Below are 16698 nucleotides of genomic sequence, written 5' to 3'. Positions count from 1 at the left end.
AAAAAAAAAAAAAAAAGGGAAAAAAAAGAGTAGAAGAACAGTAACAAGAAGAAGAATTTTTTACAGCCACATAACAAAATCCCATATTATTAACTTAATATGCTATTAACTTCAAAGTTTTGATCTATTTTCCTGGGAAATCAAATGGATGACTGTGAATTTTGTGGAGGAACTATGAGGCTAAAGGGTAAATGTAATTTGAAAATGGCAGGTAGGGGAGAGAGGAGTGCAGCTTTCGGGAGGGCAGAAGCAGAGAATAGCTATAGCTAGGGCAATGCTGAAAAATCCAGCAATCCTGCTACTGGATGAGGCAACAAGTGCACTGGACTCGGAGTCAGAAAAACTAGTGCAGGAGGCTCTTGACCGGTTCATGATTGGAAGGACAACGCTTGTCATTGCTCATCGCCTTTCCACCATTCGCAAGGCTGACCTTGTAACTGTGCTGCAGCAAGGGACTGTCACCGAAATTGGAACACATGATGAATTGATTTCCAAGGGAGAAAATGGTGTCTATGCCAAGCTCATCAGAATGCAGGAGATGGCACATGAAACCGCTCTCAACAATGCCAGAAAGAGTAGTGCAAGGTTAATATTACCAACTGTACACCTTTTTATTAAATTCTTGGAACAACATATTTTTGTTTTATGCCATTTAAATTGTGTCTGGTTTGATGGGAAGTATTGAGCTGAAAACTTGTTTTCTAACACGGTTCTACATTTACAGGCCTTCAAGTGCCAGGAACTCAGTTAGCTCACCAATAATTGCCCGAAACTCCTCCTATGGTCGATCACCATACTCACGCAGGCTATCTGACTTCTCTACTTCTGATTTTAGTCTATCCCTTGATGCCACACATCCCAATTACCGGCTTGAAAAACTAGCCTTCAAGGAGCAAGCCAGTTCATTTTGGCGCCTTGCAAAAATGAATTCTCCTGAATGGGTTTATGCTTTAGTCGGTTCTATAGGCTCTGTTATCTGTGGCTCCCTAAGTGCCTTCTTTGCATATGTTTTAAGCGCTGTCCTCAGCGTCTACTACAATCCAGACCATGCATACATGAGCAGACAAATTGCAAAGTATTGCTACTTGTTAATTGGCCTTTCATCAGCTGCACTTGTCTTCAACACACTTCAGCATTCCTTTTGGGACATCGTGGGAGAAAACCTTACAAAACGTGTGAGGGAAAAAATGCTAACAGCGGTGCTGAAAAATGAAATGGCATGGTTTGATCAAGAGGAAAATGAGAGTGCTAGGATTGCAGCAAGGCTGGCTCTCGATGCCAACAATGTCAGATCAGCCATTGGAGACAGGATTTCAGTGATTGTGCAGAACACAGCACTCATGCTAGTTGCATGCACTGCAGGTTTTGTTTTGCAATGGCGCCTTGCCCTCGTTCTCATAGCTGTCTTCCCTGTTGTTGTTGCAGCAACTGTTTTGCAGGTTTGTATTTACATATCTAATTCCTCATACATCTATGGTTACAAGTTCGGTCTGCTGACGATTTATATTAGAAATGATAAATTGGGATTGATGATTGTATTGATAATCCAAGAACCATTATTTTTCACTATTTAGAATAAAAGTTCTGAACATTATTCTAAACAAGTCTTTGTTGGATTTTCAACAGAAAATGTTCATGCAAGGATTCTCAGGAGACTTGGAAGCTGCTCATGCCAAGTCGACACAACTTGCAGCAGAAGCCATTGCCAATGTAAGGACTGTTGCTGCCTTCAATTCAGAGTCAAAGATTGTTGGCCTGTTCTGCTCCAACCTTGAAATTCCATTACGTCGCTGCTTTTGGAAAGGACAGATTGCTGGAAGTGGATTCGGGGTTGCTCAATTTTCTCTTTATGCTTCCTATGCTCTTGGCCTCTGGTATGCTTCGTGGCTTGTGAAGCATGGGATCTCTGATTTCTCAAAGACAATCCGAGTTTTCATGGTCCTCATGGTCTCCGCCAATGGTGCTGCTGAAACGCTAACCCTGGCTCCTGACTTCATCAAAGGTGGGCGAGCAATGCGGTCAGTCTTTGAACTTCTTGACCGCAAAACAGAAATTGAGCCTGATGATCCAGATGCTACTCCAGCTCCTGACCGTCTTCGTGGGGAAGTTGAATTAAAGCATGTGGACTTTTCTTACCCCTCTCGCCCTGATGTTCCAATCTTCCGTGATCTTTCTCTTCGTGCTCGAGCAGGCAAAACTCTTGCTCTTGTAGGTCCTAGTGGATGTGGTAAGAGTTCAGTCATTGCACTTATACAGCGATTCTATGAACCCTCATCTGGACGGGTTGTGGTTGATGGGAAGGACATTAGAAAATACAATCTTAAGTCTCTGCGAAGGCACATGGCAATTGTTCCTCAGGAACCATGCCTCTTTGCTACTTCCATTTATGAGAACATTGCTTATGGACATCAGTCAGCAAGTGAGTCTGAGATCATTGAAGCAGCTACAGCTGCCAATGCTCACAAGTTCATATCTGGATTGCCTGATGGCTACAAAACATTCGTCGGGGAGAGAGGAGCTCAACTTTCTGGGGGGCAGAAACAAAGAATTGCAATAGCTAGGGCTCTCCTTAGGAAGGCAGAGCTTATGCTGCTAGATGAAGCAACAAGTGCACTCGATGCTGAGTCTGAGCGATCAGTTCAAGAGGCTCTAGACCGCGCATGTGCAGGAAAGACTACAATTGTTGTTGCTCATCGATTATCAACCATCAGGAATGCCCATGTCATTGCAGTAATTGATGATGGGAAAGTTGCAGAACAAGGTTCCCATTCACATTTGTTAAAAAATTATCCTGATGGGTGTTACGCCCGCATGATACAGTTACAGAGGTTCACACATAGCCAAGTTATTGGAATGACATCAGGTTCAAGTTCCTCAGCAAGACCCAAAGACGACGAGGATAGAGAAGCTTACTAAGTTTATGATAATACCAAGTGAAAAAAGATTATTTCCCTTATACCCCCCTTAATGATTTTTTGGGTTTTGATTTTCAGTTTAATGTTTTGTTATAGTATAGTATGTGTATTACCTAAATTTTATATATTGTCTTTATGAATATTTCTAAGGAAATGATAATGACCATACTTCCTTCACATCCCAAGAGGTCATAACAAATTAACAATAACATATCCATCAAAATGAATTCGCAGAGGCAGCCCTAGTGCATTTTCGTTGTTGCCTTTGCTTTCAACAGGCATAACATGGATACGCATTGCTGAAATAATTATAACGATCCTAGTTGAGTCCACATTCACTAAGAAAATGTTTGGCATGCGGGTTGATAACCACTTGGGCATTCTTTCCCTACAAGTAGATTTTAAGGATGAAATCTACCCTTTCGTGGTTCTTACAATTGGTGGGGTAAACCTTGTAAAAAAACTTTATGGGATTGTTAAAAGTCTTACCAGCTTGGTATATCTCGAGCTGCCGTGGACGTAAATTCCAAGGGGGTGGCTTGCATCACTAAGGAATGGCTTTGTTACAATAATTGAGAAAGAAAGGTGTCAAAGTATTACCTATGTATGCTGTAAAGTTTGACTAGTACTACTCCAAGTGACCAAACTTTTTGATTGTCTAGCAAACAATGAAAGTTATCCTAAAGATAGTGGTTATAATGACAAATAAGTCTCTAATTTAAACATAAAAGAAAGGAGTTAGAATTCCATCACTTTCCCGACACTGATCAATCACAACATAGTAAATGGACCTAATGGCGGTGTCGATGTAGACCTCAAACGAATAACATGTTGAGCAAATAAACATCACAATCCAAACTTTAAGAGATGGAAATATTTGAAATTATTTGATCATGATCTCAACTGGGTATATGTATATATTTATGATACCGCCTGTGGGGAACAAAATTATTGAAATCAATGTCACATGGTGGTCGCACATGTGCATACCTCTTAAAAAGATAGATAACAAAGAAAACACAGAGAGAGGAAGAAACAGGACAAGAAACTTAAAAAGAGGAAGTGGGAAATAATGCAGGACAAGCATGAGGAAAAAGAGAAGGAAACTGGCTTGAAAATGACAGGATGATGATGGTGTTTAATAAAGGCCAAAGGGCCTAATGGTCTTTTTGATTGACAAGGATTTCTAAGGATTTGAGTTGCGAAAGAAGAGATCGGGTTTAGGCATTTTGTGAACGCCGCGTCTTGTTCTCAAGTGCTTTAGAGTTTTTCTTTTGGAGGGGTATTGGAAGATGACACTCTGCGCAAAGCTAATAATAACATACTAACTCTTGCTCCTTGTCTGGATTTACAAGGGTAAGGACTAAAATACAATAATAGTGACAGGAATATCTGAAAAAAATACGTTAAGGGTTTCGAAATCCAAGGGACCATCAAATTGGTTTGATGAAGTTTTCAGGCCATCAATAAAAGTTTAGTTTTTAGAAAAGTAAAATCAAACGCAGCTGGCATTTTCAGCCTTTTGTTCTTTGTAAAACGAAAGGCAAATGAAATAGAAAAGTTGTGCCTACTGACAACGCCAAATGCCTGATACAAATCCGAGAGAAAAGCCCTGTAGTTTTTCTCATCTCCCAAAAAGTTAAATGTTTATAAAATTTAATTTGATAAAAGAAGACGAGACTTTCTTCCCATGCGAAAGAGACAGAATTTATTAACTTTCTTTCAACCTCTGGTGTGATGTCCGACTTATTAAAAAAGACAAGTGTCCAAAAATGTCGAGCCAAAACTGGTAATAGCCCAAAAACCACCTTCTTTTGTATCCAAATTCACTCAACATTTGACTAACAACAAATCGTGTAAATTCAACATGGGGTGAATAACACCTTATGGGGCATATTCTACACCAAATGCCGTGTCTTCTACATTATGAGACATCCTTCTGCTTTCAGGCCACCTTCCTAGCATCATTGAACTACATAACGATATAAAAATTTTTCAGTTTGCCAAAGGGAAAAGAAAGAATTTATGCACTTAGTTCTTAAGTATTGTTGATATCTTAAAGGCATGTCTCAAAGCACACCTAGGGTCAGACTCCCAGTCTTGATGAACCCAGCCAATAACCAAGGCTGGATCCTCGCAGACAACCTTGAGTTTTAATCCCATGAAATAGTTGGGCTTTATCAAAGCCAACTGACCTGGGTATTAGCAGATCAAATTATGACTTTCTGAGTTGAACAAAATGCTCCATATTACAAACGCCAAAGACAACCCAAAGACCATTAGCTGCTTAGCATAGCAGATTTGGAACCATTTGAAAATCTGTGGAAGGCTCTCTAAATAATGATAAGAACAGACCACCATAATATACATCTCCAAGTACACTTCCAGTTTCAACTGGACCACAAATATTAAAATGGATAAACATTGGGTTTCCTTTTCTCCAGAAATAATATAATCAGTTGCAAACACTTAAATCTTCACAAACTGACAAGTGAATATCCAACATGAAATGTTATTGTTCTTATATCAGTTGCCTGATTTGAAAACTGCATATAATGAGCACCGTGCTCAAAGAGAATATCATAAAAGAAGCAAGCAAGAACAAAACATAATCCAAGAAGGGAATCATTTGCCAGAAAAAAAGATGCAAATTGACAACAAAGCAGAATTAATTCAAAAACAGAATGATAAGCACAGAGTTACAACTTAGTAGAGGATTAAAAGAATTGAATTCAAGTGTGAGCACTCAATATTTTAATTAATCTTAAGAAATCACATCACAAACACTGCAATTGAGAATTAGTATACAGTAAAATTAATCTATTCTTTATCAGCAATACCAGCAACTGTCCCGGTACAAAAAAACAACTGTCATGCTAAAACAAAATTTTTACAAAAAGAAAGAGTATATCTTTCAATATCAGGACCAACTTAACTCACTCATAATCTTACCATACATAAAGGAATCATAAAAAAAAAAAAAAAAGCTCACATAGACATAAGCTTTGGACCATTATCTGGCATGCCCATCCCAGCAGCTAAGTCAGCATCAAGTTGAGTATGTGGTTTAGTCCCCATCATTTCTTTTAAACTGCATATAAGATTAATGTCTAATGATAAATCCTCCTTGATTATTTGAAGACATTTAAAGTGCAAGCAATAGTTTCATCCGTTAGTATTTGAAGGTGGGGGGCTGAAACCCATATTTGTGGTTTCACTCCAGACTTCCTCCAATGAGATGTGCAGACAATTTACTTCTCCTCAAAATACATGAGTATAAATATCTCTTAAGAATTCAGTCATAAATTGTCGAAGTAATACAAGAATAGGTATACAACACGTTTGAGGAACATTACAACATTCACAAGCAAAAACACGCACTCTTAATCAGACATATTAGTACAATGATGACCCTTAAAGTCTTAGAATTACAACAGGATCCTCAAATTTCTTTCCATGCTTAATTGCTCAGGAGTTTGGTACACGAAATGCTTATGTCACAGAAAGTTTACTAATATGATATCTTGGGGATTAAAGGATATCTCAGTTGACTAAAAGCCAATTTTCTGATAAGTAATGTAATATTGTAATGCTCGCCAAGTTAGAGACAAATAAAGTATAATGCTTCTAGACAATGGAAGAGTTTTAATAAAATTGGATAGTATTTATGAGAGAAAGAAAGGCAATAAAATCGATTTTTTATAAGGATTTGTACTAAACTTGATAGTTCAATGGAAACGAAACAGGGAATAATATCATTCCTAATGCAAAGAGGTTTATTAATTTTCCTGAGAAGATTTAAGTACAAAAGTAATACCCTTAAATAGAGCAACACACTATTACATATCCTGTGCACAAATTTTGTTCTAAACAATAATCCTTGATTGTACACCCATGTTTTAACATCAGCAATAATGAATCATTTAAGTCTAAAAAAATATTGCAAGGATCAATAGTAACATAAATAAACTTATTGAAAGAAGAACATACAACCCAAACACAATCTCCTCAATGAAGAATCCTCTTTCGACTCAAGTTCTTTTCCTCACTCAATCTCTTATTCCCAGGAAAAAGAACATGAACAAGCAATCTAAGGGTTAAAGAGGAATAGCACTTACGTTTGGGAAAAGAAAATCAGATATTTATACTTCAACCTTCAAAGGAAAATTTATTAACCTCATTGTGTAAGGACTGATATTATTCTGTGTTCCTATTTCCATTCAACTTTCAAGTTTAAAACAATCCACTGATATTCTTTCGTGTTTCCTATTTCCATTCAACTTCCAAGTTTAAAACAATCCACTGATATTCTTTCGTGTTTCCTATTTCCATTCAACTTCCAAGTATAAAACAATTCATTCTATAAAAATCATTTCTTACCCTTTATTTTTCCAAAAAAATGATTTTCTAGTTTCATTAAACTCCAACACTATGCAACAATTTAGGCTACTAAGCTTATCTTTGCACTAGCTACAAGTCCATTTTGCACCCGTATTCACTTGATTAAAGGAAAATCTTCCACAATCCTTTGAGATTAATATGTGTGATAAGGTTCACATAGATTTGTTATGTTCTGATCATGGAAAAATGTAATATAAACAAATATCTAGAAAAGAAGTTATAAAATCTAAGTGTATGAGACTCAGTGCCTCAGGTATACAATAAACGCATGACTCAGAGTAGTTCTACAGGAAACTATAAATTTATAGTAACATGCAATAACATATCTTTCTCAAAATAATTACTCAATGAATAACTAATACATAACACTGAATAAATGCAACTTCAGAACAATAATAGAAAGAAAAGAACGATATAAAGTTGCTAACCGTTTCTTGTGACGTTTTGTCTTAAAATGTTCATCCCTCGTTGACAAGTCTGCAAAATATCGACTGCAAACAAGAAAAAGAAAAAGTTCATGTCTTAGGCAAAAAAGATATATAAAAGAATTAAAAAAATAAACCATAACCCATGTTAAAAGAAAGCACAAAAATAAATGTCAAAAATGTCAATTAAAAAGTTATTTAGTTGACAATGTTGGATGTAACTGTATGACTTCAAATCGAATTAAAAAGATGAATGTTTAAAAATGTGTATCTCACCTTTGATAAAAGTTTTATGTCACAACATTCCAACCCAAAACTACAATAATATAGTTACAATAAAAAAACTAGTTCTACTAAACTTAGTTATAGTTCAGCGTAAGTTTCATCATTTTCAGTTATCAATAAAAAAGAAATTAAACTACAGTTAATTCTTTACTTCGCTTTCCCAGCAACCAAACAAAGCTTCGAAAATAACAACGCAAATCAAAATAAAAAAAAAAAAAAAAACCGTACTCGCAGTGGAAGCAATAATATTGGCCCATCCCAGGCAAATCCTCGTCAAAAGGCAAGGGATTCTTCTCGGAATCTCGCTTTTGAAGCTCGTCATAAACGGCATCGTCACGTGAACCCAAAATTCTCAGTCAAGAAAACAAAACAGAATTGAAAATCTTTGTATGAGATGACAACCAAGAATCCGAATGAAATAAATTAATGATTAAATTAAAAGAAAAATAAAAAGGATATCTTTGCGAAGGAATTTGGTGAGGCGAGCTGTCTTGTGAGAGTATCTTCTCTTCTTCACCTTCCTGTTGTTCGGGCACTTACCCATTCTTTTAATGGAATTTACTTATTTTTAGCTTCTGTTGTTGAAGAATGTCAAAGCTGAGGTTTTTAGTTTTTGTTGCAAAACCCTAACCCTAATTAATTGATCGAGTAGGCAGAAAAGAAGGTGAGTTGGAATTTGTTCAATATTTATATCATTTTTCTGGACGACACGGCGACGTTTATGTGCCTGTGTTGGGTCGATTACGCTCTTTGTCACAAAGGCTCCGTAAACATTTAAATTAAAATTGTTTCTAACAATTGAAAGCCTAGTTTCAAGTCTCAACATATATATCTAAATGCACTTACAATTAAAAATTAGTTCCAACACAAAGTTAATAGATTTAGTGGTGTTGTGTGCTATTTTTCCACCAAGCTAGGGCCATTGCGAAGATATAGTTTGACCTAGAACCAGCTCGGCAACGTTGACTGATCAACCTAACAGAAGCTCATCGAGCCATAGCTCGACCCAGCATAAGCTAGTCGCAAGCAATCCGAGCGCTCATTCAATCAATCTTCGAATTACTTCAGATCCTAGATATTACAGGAATGACCAGATTAACAGCAATCACATCGCCCAATCTTGAGAATATCAAAATTACGGTTCAAATATATTGTAATCCCCTTAATTCGCTCTTTCCTTTGTATAAATCTTGTTTATAAAACCCCCTTAAACGGGGAGGAGGAGGTTATAAATTTTCTATAAGAATTACATTGTAAGCTCTCACAGCAAATACAAAAACAGTGGACGTAGGCTTCAGAGTTAACCTCGCCGAACCACTTTAAAAACTCTCATTACCTTTAGTTTTATTGCATCTTTTACATCCATCGCTGATTATCTTTAATCACACACACATTGGTTCCGATCCCGGCAAGGTCGATCGGATCTCGTTGATTGGTGCAGAATTTTGTAACAACATTTTGGCACTAGAAGTAGGGCCTTCCGCCAACGTCTCAACGATTCTGGCAAACGTTCACAACAACCTACTTATTCCAGGCCCAAAATGGTACACACCAGATCAAAAACCACCACCGGAAAACTCAAAAACATGGAGACAACTCACCAAGAGGTATAATAAGAGACCGTTGGACGCCCACCACCCGTGCTGCCAACCCAGCACACCGCAAACAATCAAGGCGCAAGGATGTCAAGCCCCTAGAACGGCCAACTGATAGAGATAATCAGAACAATGGTTGCATAAGCGGTGCAATAGAACGTGGCTGAACTGAGAAGTCATCAATCGGTTGTTCAGAACTTCGACCAGCCATGTGCCCCCTTACAAGTATGAATTCTGCAAATGGACGGTCCGTTTCGTCAATGCCGAGGGGCGATCAACACCCCCAACCTCGCTGACGGCCCTCCGCTCATGAGTGCGAGTCCCGCAGGCAAACGAACCCCAAGAGGTAGCCAGGGAAACAACCGCAAAGGGAGATTGAAGGCCACGAGCATCACCGAGAGGCTTAATAGTATCCCCAGTGTTAGCATGCCGGTGTTAACCCATGCCCAAGATAAGATCGATCTCCGCAAGCTCGCGAAGCGAGCCACGTGCGTCAATCTGGCAATGACCGACGTTATGAGCAACGCACTGACAAGCATGATAACACTTATCAGCCAAGCCATCATGACTCAATCTCGCACATCAATGTGCGCACTAGAGGAGCTTCGTAAGTGATAGACTTGCGAACTCATTTGCTTGAGGTAAGACTTAACAGAGCCAGCTAAGGCAATCACAATGAAGACTTAGATTGCATGCAAAAAATGCTTCACGATCCGAAAGCTCGCCAGAACAACCTCACAAAAGAGGTAGTAAGCTCCCCCTTCATAGAGGACGTTCGCTAGGCCTCATTTTCTCAAGGATTCAAGGCGCCAGAAAGCAAGTTCGATGGAAAAAGGGACCCTAGAGACCACCTCGACAATTTCAATGACCTGATGGAGCTACATCAGGTTTGTGACTTAACGAAATGTCGATGCTTCGTAGTCACGTTGGTTAGGGATGCCAAAAGGTGGTACAAGAGGCTCAAGGCAAACTCCATCAACTCCTGACAACAATTCTCCTCACTGTACATACAACAATTTTAGGCGAGGAGGCAGTTCACAATGCTGCTCAGCTACTTGAGCAACATCCGTCAAGAGAGGGATGAAAAATTGACCTCGTACCTAACGAGGTTCCAGAATGAGCAGGCAAAGGTCGTTGATGCCCTCGAGGAATCCATCCGAACTTTGCTGATTGTAGGGTTTAGGCCAAACACGGAGCTGTGAAAAGGGCTCTAGAGCGAAGATCATGTAAGCCTGACTGCAAAATACCAGCGAGTAGAAAACTTGTTAGCAGCATTGGCCAGAAGCTCGACCTGAGGGGCCCCGAATAGGTGACAAGATTGCCCTTCGAATAAGTGTGGAAGCCAAGACTGCAATGACAGGGATCGCAACAGGTTCCAGAAGAAACAAAGAACGGATAATCGCAGGGATAGGCAGCCTTTCTTGTGGTATATGGAATATACCCCCCTCACTCAAGACGTCGCCTATATCTACGAAGTGTCCTGAGAAGCAAAGAGATTGCTTGCTCCAGAAAAGATGAGGGAGGCTCCTGGCATAAGAGACCGGTAGAAGTATTGTCGATACCATAAGGACATCGGGTACAACACAAATGAATGCCAAGCTCTAAAAGACACCATCGAAGACCTAATAAGAAAAGGTCATCTGAAAAAGTTCCTTAAGGCGGAACCAGCTCGCAAAACCCCAATGAGTTCTTCGTGAATATGATCTACAGAGGACCTGATATAGTAGGGAGCTCGAGACGTGCTCATGAGCAATATGCTTAGGAAGCCAGAACAAACTCGATTCCCTGAATAATGAGTTGTGAGTAGAAGCCGCCCAAACAAGAAAGCGAGGTAGTAGGGTTCACCGTCGATGAGTACGAGGCATCCTCTCACCACAATCGGCAACGCCAGGGTCTTAAGGGTAATGGTCGATAATGAGAGCGCGACTAACATCATTTTCTTGAGAGCTTTCCAAGGAATGAGGTTCATAGAAAGAGACCTAAAAGCGTGCCCTTCGTCGCTCTATAGTTTTACCGGGGATAGCCTAGTTCCCAAGGGCACAATCGACCTACCCGTAACCTTAGAGGCAGAACCAAAGGTCAAAACATGATGGCCGAATTTTTAGTGGTAGATTGCCCGACCATGTATAACGTTATACTCGGGAGACCAATCTTGGATGATTTGAGCGCGGTCACATCAATGCGCTGCCAAGCAATGAGATTTCTGACTTCCGGGGGAGTCGCGACGATCAAGAGCTGCACCAAGGAATCTTGAGAATGTTATAACTAAGCTGTAAATGCCGCATAGAAATGGCCGCACTCGAGGACAATGGTCATCATAGAATCCAAGCTGAACCCCGGACCGCTCGAGGATACTATAGATCCTCGCATCCACAAAGAAGACCATGCAGTAGGGTCGACCAAAACGATGTGAAAAATAAGTGTCAGCAAGGAAGATCCAACTTGCGTGCTGAAAATTAGAACTTGGGGGCACTTAGACCCAAATGGGAAGGTCCTTTCAAGATCTCTGAAAAACTCACACTAGGATCTTTCCACCTGGAACACCTTAACGACGAAGCAATAATATGGGCTTGGAACACCAAGCACTTGCAAAGGTATTAATAATAAGCAGCTCGGGTTCCATTTATTTCTATGTTCTACACTCGTTGTACGGCTGTTTACGGCCAAAACACTTGATCAATAAAAGAGGTATTATTCGTTCGTCAGCATTTAATTACCGATCCATAAATCGCGACCTAATGGATGGACTTCCCAAAAGAAAACTCAAAGTCAAGAGCCCCGGAAAGGCAGCTTATCTCAGGAAAGCCACGCCAAAATCTAACTCTTTGAGGATGAAAGATCCTAAATCGACGAAGTTAAACTTGAACTTTTTCAAGTAAAAACACATCGAGGAAAATCGGCCCTAAGTCGACGACGAAAGCTCAAAAAGGACGACAAGTCCGAAATTGAAGCTAAATGTCGCATAAAGATTTTCTCGCAGAATTCTGAAAAAGCTCATAAAGAAGCGAGCTACGCGTGACTTAGAGCAAATTCGGATCTTAAAGTCCAATTAGGACAAACTAAATGACTTCATAGAAATATAATAGCCATTGCTCAAAAAGGAAATGATGAAAAAATTCCGTATATCAATTGAGTTTGATTACAAATGGGCAATAAAAAGGAAAAAAAGACAATCTCTTAGGCCGTTGGAGGAGTTGGGGGTTCATCCTCAACTGATCCTAGGGAGCTTGCTATCAAGGGAAAGAGACGGATCCTTGATAGGAGGGACGGCAGCGGTGTCACCAAGGTTGGGAGTCTCGCTCAAGGGAAGAGTGGTCAGGGGAACCATATCCTCAACTTCCAGCTTGGGCCTGACCTTTTCTCCGCCTTCCTCGGCCTCTTCCTAGCCCTCGCCATCATCCTCAGAGTCATCCGAGTACACGTAAGCCATCCCCTGGGCTTCGACCTTCATCCTCTCGACCCCCTTCTGATAAGCTCGTGGAAGGAAAGAAAAACTGATTGAAGGATGAGCCTTCCATAGCTTCTGCATGAGGAAGATCGACATCTGCTAAGACCGAGTTGTGATGGCCTCGTTCAGCTCTTCAATTCAAAGCCTGAGTTTTTCGACCTCAGCTTTGGCCTACTATCGACCTATCACCTCCTAGGCAAGGTTGAGCGAAGACTGTTTGAGCTTGGCCTCCCAGCTTGCTAGGCCGAGAAGAGCTCGGAGTTCAGCTTGTTGTTGGCACCTCGCTGTTGTGCCAAACACTTATCGACCTCCGCTGCCTTAGGTTCAGCCTTAGCCCGAGCAGCTTTGCTCGTGTTAAGTTTGTCAAGGAACTCCATTTCCTTGACCCCAAAGGTCGCCACTTCCTCCATGAGATGTTCGAGCTCAGCCTGCTTAGCTTCTTTCACTTTCTCTGTAACCTTGGCTTTAGCTAAAGCATCCTTCTTCACTGTCTTTGCCAGTATCGACCCTTTGTGAGTGCCTTCCAAGGTGGTGCTGCATTCCTCATATAGAAGTCTGCTCGCCATGGCAACCTGAAAAATCAGCAAGAAGCAAGGATAACATACAAAGGGGGCGGACTACCAGTACTTTCACCGCATAGCTACAAGTTAAAGCCAAAATCTGGGAGAGAGGCGGGTCCCTGATGGAATGTTTGCGGGGTGACATAATCCCTGGCCACTGTGGCCCCAACGTCGATATGGTTGGGGAGTTGATCGATTAGTGCATCAACCGCAACTTGGGCCTCTTTGTCTGTTTTCTTACTCTTCCTAGCAACACTCGCCTCACCGACTAGAGCGGGCCGTTGTTTTCCGTGGGTCACTAGTCTGCACGACAACCTCCTTGCCCGAGCGAGCTTGCTGCTCGGCCATCTTTTACTTTCTCAAGTCCTCCGGGGGCTCGGTCATTTTCTTTTTACCTGAACCATCATGTTGCTCGGTTGCCTTCTGCTTTCCCGAGCTCCCAATCAGCTCAGGTGTCTTCTTTACTGGCCCCCTCTAGGGCTCGGAGACATTTTTCCCACCAAGTGTCTTCAGGGCAGTCGCGGGCTTTTTCGCGCCCAAGCCTTCCCCAAGCTCACTACCAGCGCATTTTGAGTCGACGGTATCAGCTAGCTGCTTCTTCACCAGAGTAGCTGGTGCCTTCTTGACAGCTGCCGAGGCCGCCGACTTCTTCTTGAGGCTTTTAGGGTTCTCGACCCACATCTTTGCAAAAGAAAAAGAAGCAAACAGTTAGCAATCTATTTGTACGAGAAAGTAAACGCAAGCAAGCAACAACTTGAACCTTTTTCCAAAAGCATTAGAAATCTGACCTCGTCCCGACAAAAACCATACACTTTCAGGTGAGGGAGCGTAAGAAGCTCGTTGACGTTACACTGATTGTCAAGAAGGTCACTAAAACGCTGCAGCCTTTGCAAGCTCGCAATTGGAAGATAATTCTGCTCAATGTTAACTGCAAAACAAAACAACTTGGTTAGATATAACGCAAAGCTCGAAAGCGACCCTTGCGCATGCGGGCAATCAGAGCCTTACTCACTTTCGGAGCAAAGACACCAGTTGCCTGGGCTTCGTAGAAGAAGAATTGTGAGTCCTAGTGTAGGACCTTCTTCAGAATGTCGACCAGCCAATTGAAACATACTTTCCTCGCTTTGAAAAGGTAGTACGTCTGGTCTTGTCCTTTTTTGAGTCTATACAAATGGACGAGTTCTTTGATGGATGGCTTGCCCAATTCAGCGATCATGTACGCAATGTACAGAGTGACGATAATCACATAAGAATTTGTGGACAACTGGAGAGGAACGATGTCGAATCGTCTCAGCACGCTATCGATGAAAAGGTGAGGGGGAATGGATACCCTGCACCTCAGGAGGGTCTCAGAGATCGCAACTCATTCGGGTGAGGGGTTCTTCCGAGAGTATTCCCCTAGGACCATTAGGTTAAGCTGTGGCGTGTAGACAACCCTTATGCGTTCAAGATCCCTGACGGTGATCAAAGATTGTGGTTCTCTTGACAGCCTATGGGCTGGAGACTACTGGGAGTGAGCCAGCTGCATCGAAGCACGATTGGACAAGCCTGCAGTGTCGGGGTTCGAGCTTTGGGCGACAAATTCTTTGGAGGCCTCGGGGGACACATTTGTAAGAGTTGCCGAGCCCACCAGTGAATTGAACATGTGGTTTATAGTTTGACTGCTGGAGTCTGACATGGCTATAACTCGCTTCTGGGTACCTGAAAAAGAAGTGAACAAGTGTTAGAGTTCGAGCAACTCGGCGATCATTCCACACTCGCTTCCAGTTCAGACACCCAAGATAGCTCGCGTAATACTACAAATGTATGCCACCTACCCAGAATACTGGCAGCCACCGCATTAACCCTCTGTAAAACCTGAGACCGCCGGAGATGCCCCTGAAAAACCCTACCAAAACCCTAAAACACACAATGTGGCCACTACCATGACCACCCTTTGGCACAAAAACCCACAAAGAACGAAGGAAATAAGGGAAAAGAACCTTATCGGAACGGATATGCAAAAAACTTGTAGGAACAAACTGCCATGATGACGAAGAAATAACAGTAAAGAAAGCAAGAGAGTAAGAGAACTTTTAGAATGACTATTCTGACGATATTCACCACATTTTATAGTGTTTTGCATGGAAGATGAAATGGCGAGGTTCAATCATGACCGTCGACCTACAATTGATCCTGACTCTTCATTCGTCGAGCAATCCCAGCCCTTAGACGTGGCCACGTGTCGACCATCCGCAAGGAGCAACGAACCGTAGGATTACTGTAATGATAATTGTTGCCGCATGTCACCTTGACTTCGCGTGTGAATAGCTGTCGTCGCCCACGCGTTACGAAACATGACTGACAAAGGTTGCCGCATTTAATGCGACACGACCACGCGAGAATTACATATATGCCCTAACTTTTCATATTTTGTATTTTGACAAGGAATGTGGAAAATAAAGATCCCAGTGTGAAGTACGTCGGCTGGATATAAGGTCGACCCAGAAAGCTCGATCGAGCATGCACTTGGAGACTTGCTGATAAGGGCGAGCTTGACACCAAATCGAGCAATAGTCTTCGAAGCCCAAAACGAGCATCGAACACTAAGGGGCAGATGTTGTGTGCAATTTTTTCGCCAAGCTCAGGCTATTGCAATGATATAGTTCGACCCAGAACCAGCTCGGCAACGTTGACTAATCGACCCAGTAGAAGCTCGTCGAGCCATAGCTCGATCCAACATAAGCTAATAGCCAGCAATCCAAGCGCTGATTCAATCAATCTCTGAATTACTTCAGATCCCAGATATTGCAGGAATGACCAGATCAACAGCGATCACTACGCAATCACAGCACCCAATCACGAGAATATCGGAATTGCGATTCAGATATTTTGTAATCCCCTTAATTTCGCTCTTTCCTTTGTATAAACTTGTATATAAACCCCCCTCAAACGGGGAGGAGGGGGGTGCGAATTTTCCATAAGAATTACATTGTAAGCTCTCACAGCAAATACAAAAACTGTGGACGTAGGCTTCAGAGTTAACCTCACCGAACCACTTTAACAACTCTCATTGCCTTTAGTTTTATT

General features: G+C 41.4%; 2 protein-coding genes across 2 annotated transcripts; one reads left to right on the top strand and one right to left on the bottom strand.

The window, feature by feature from the left end:
- The first annotated feature begins 89 nt into the window (after nucleotides 1-89).
- Nucleotides 90-3100, top strand: LOC116114562 (ABC transporter B family member 1-like). The gene is made up of 3 exons (XM_031400706.1): nucleotides 90-585; nucleotides 725-1439; nucleotides 1627-3100. The coding sequence occupies exons 1-3, from the start codon at nucleotides 275-277 to the stop codon at nucleotides 2914-2916; spliced, it is 2316 nt and encodes a 771-aa protein (XP_031256566.1). The 5' UTR covers nucleotides 90-274; the 3' UTR covers nucleotides 2917-3100.
- A 2585-nt stretch (nucleotides 3101-5685) lies between these two features.
- LOC116114569 (zinc finger protein 593-like) lies at nucleotides 5686-8645 on the bottom strand. Its single transcript, XM_031400717.1, has 4 exons — nucleotides 8486-8645; nucleotides 8255-8363; nucleotides 7745-7807; nucleotides 5686-6006 (listed from the first exon to the last, which is right to left on the bottom strand). Exons 1-4 carry the CDS (start codon nucleotides 8568-8570, stop codon nucleotides 5904-5906), a joined length of 360 nt encoding a protein of 119 aa, XP_031256577.1. The 5' UTR covers nucleotides 8571-8645; the 3' UTR covers nucleotides 5686-5903.
- Between the last annotated feature and the right edge of the window lie 8053 nt (nucleotides 8646-16698).

The sequence above is a fragment of the Pistacia vera genome, unplaced genomic scaffold, assembly GCF_008641045.1.
Source record: "Pistacia vera cultivar Batoury unplaced genomic scaffold, PisVer_v2 Contig713, whole genome shotgun sequence".
NCBI lineage: Eukaryota > Viridiplantae > Streptophyta > Magnoliopsida > Sapindales > Anacardiaceae > Pistacia > Pistacia vera.
The sequence above is the reverse complement of the archived record's forward strand: the minus strand, read 5'-3'. Positions and strand labels throughout refer to the sequence as shown.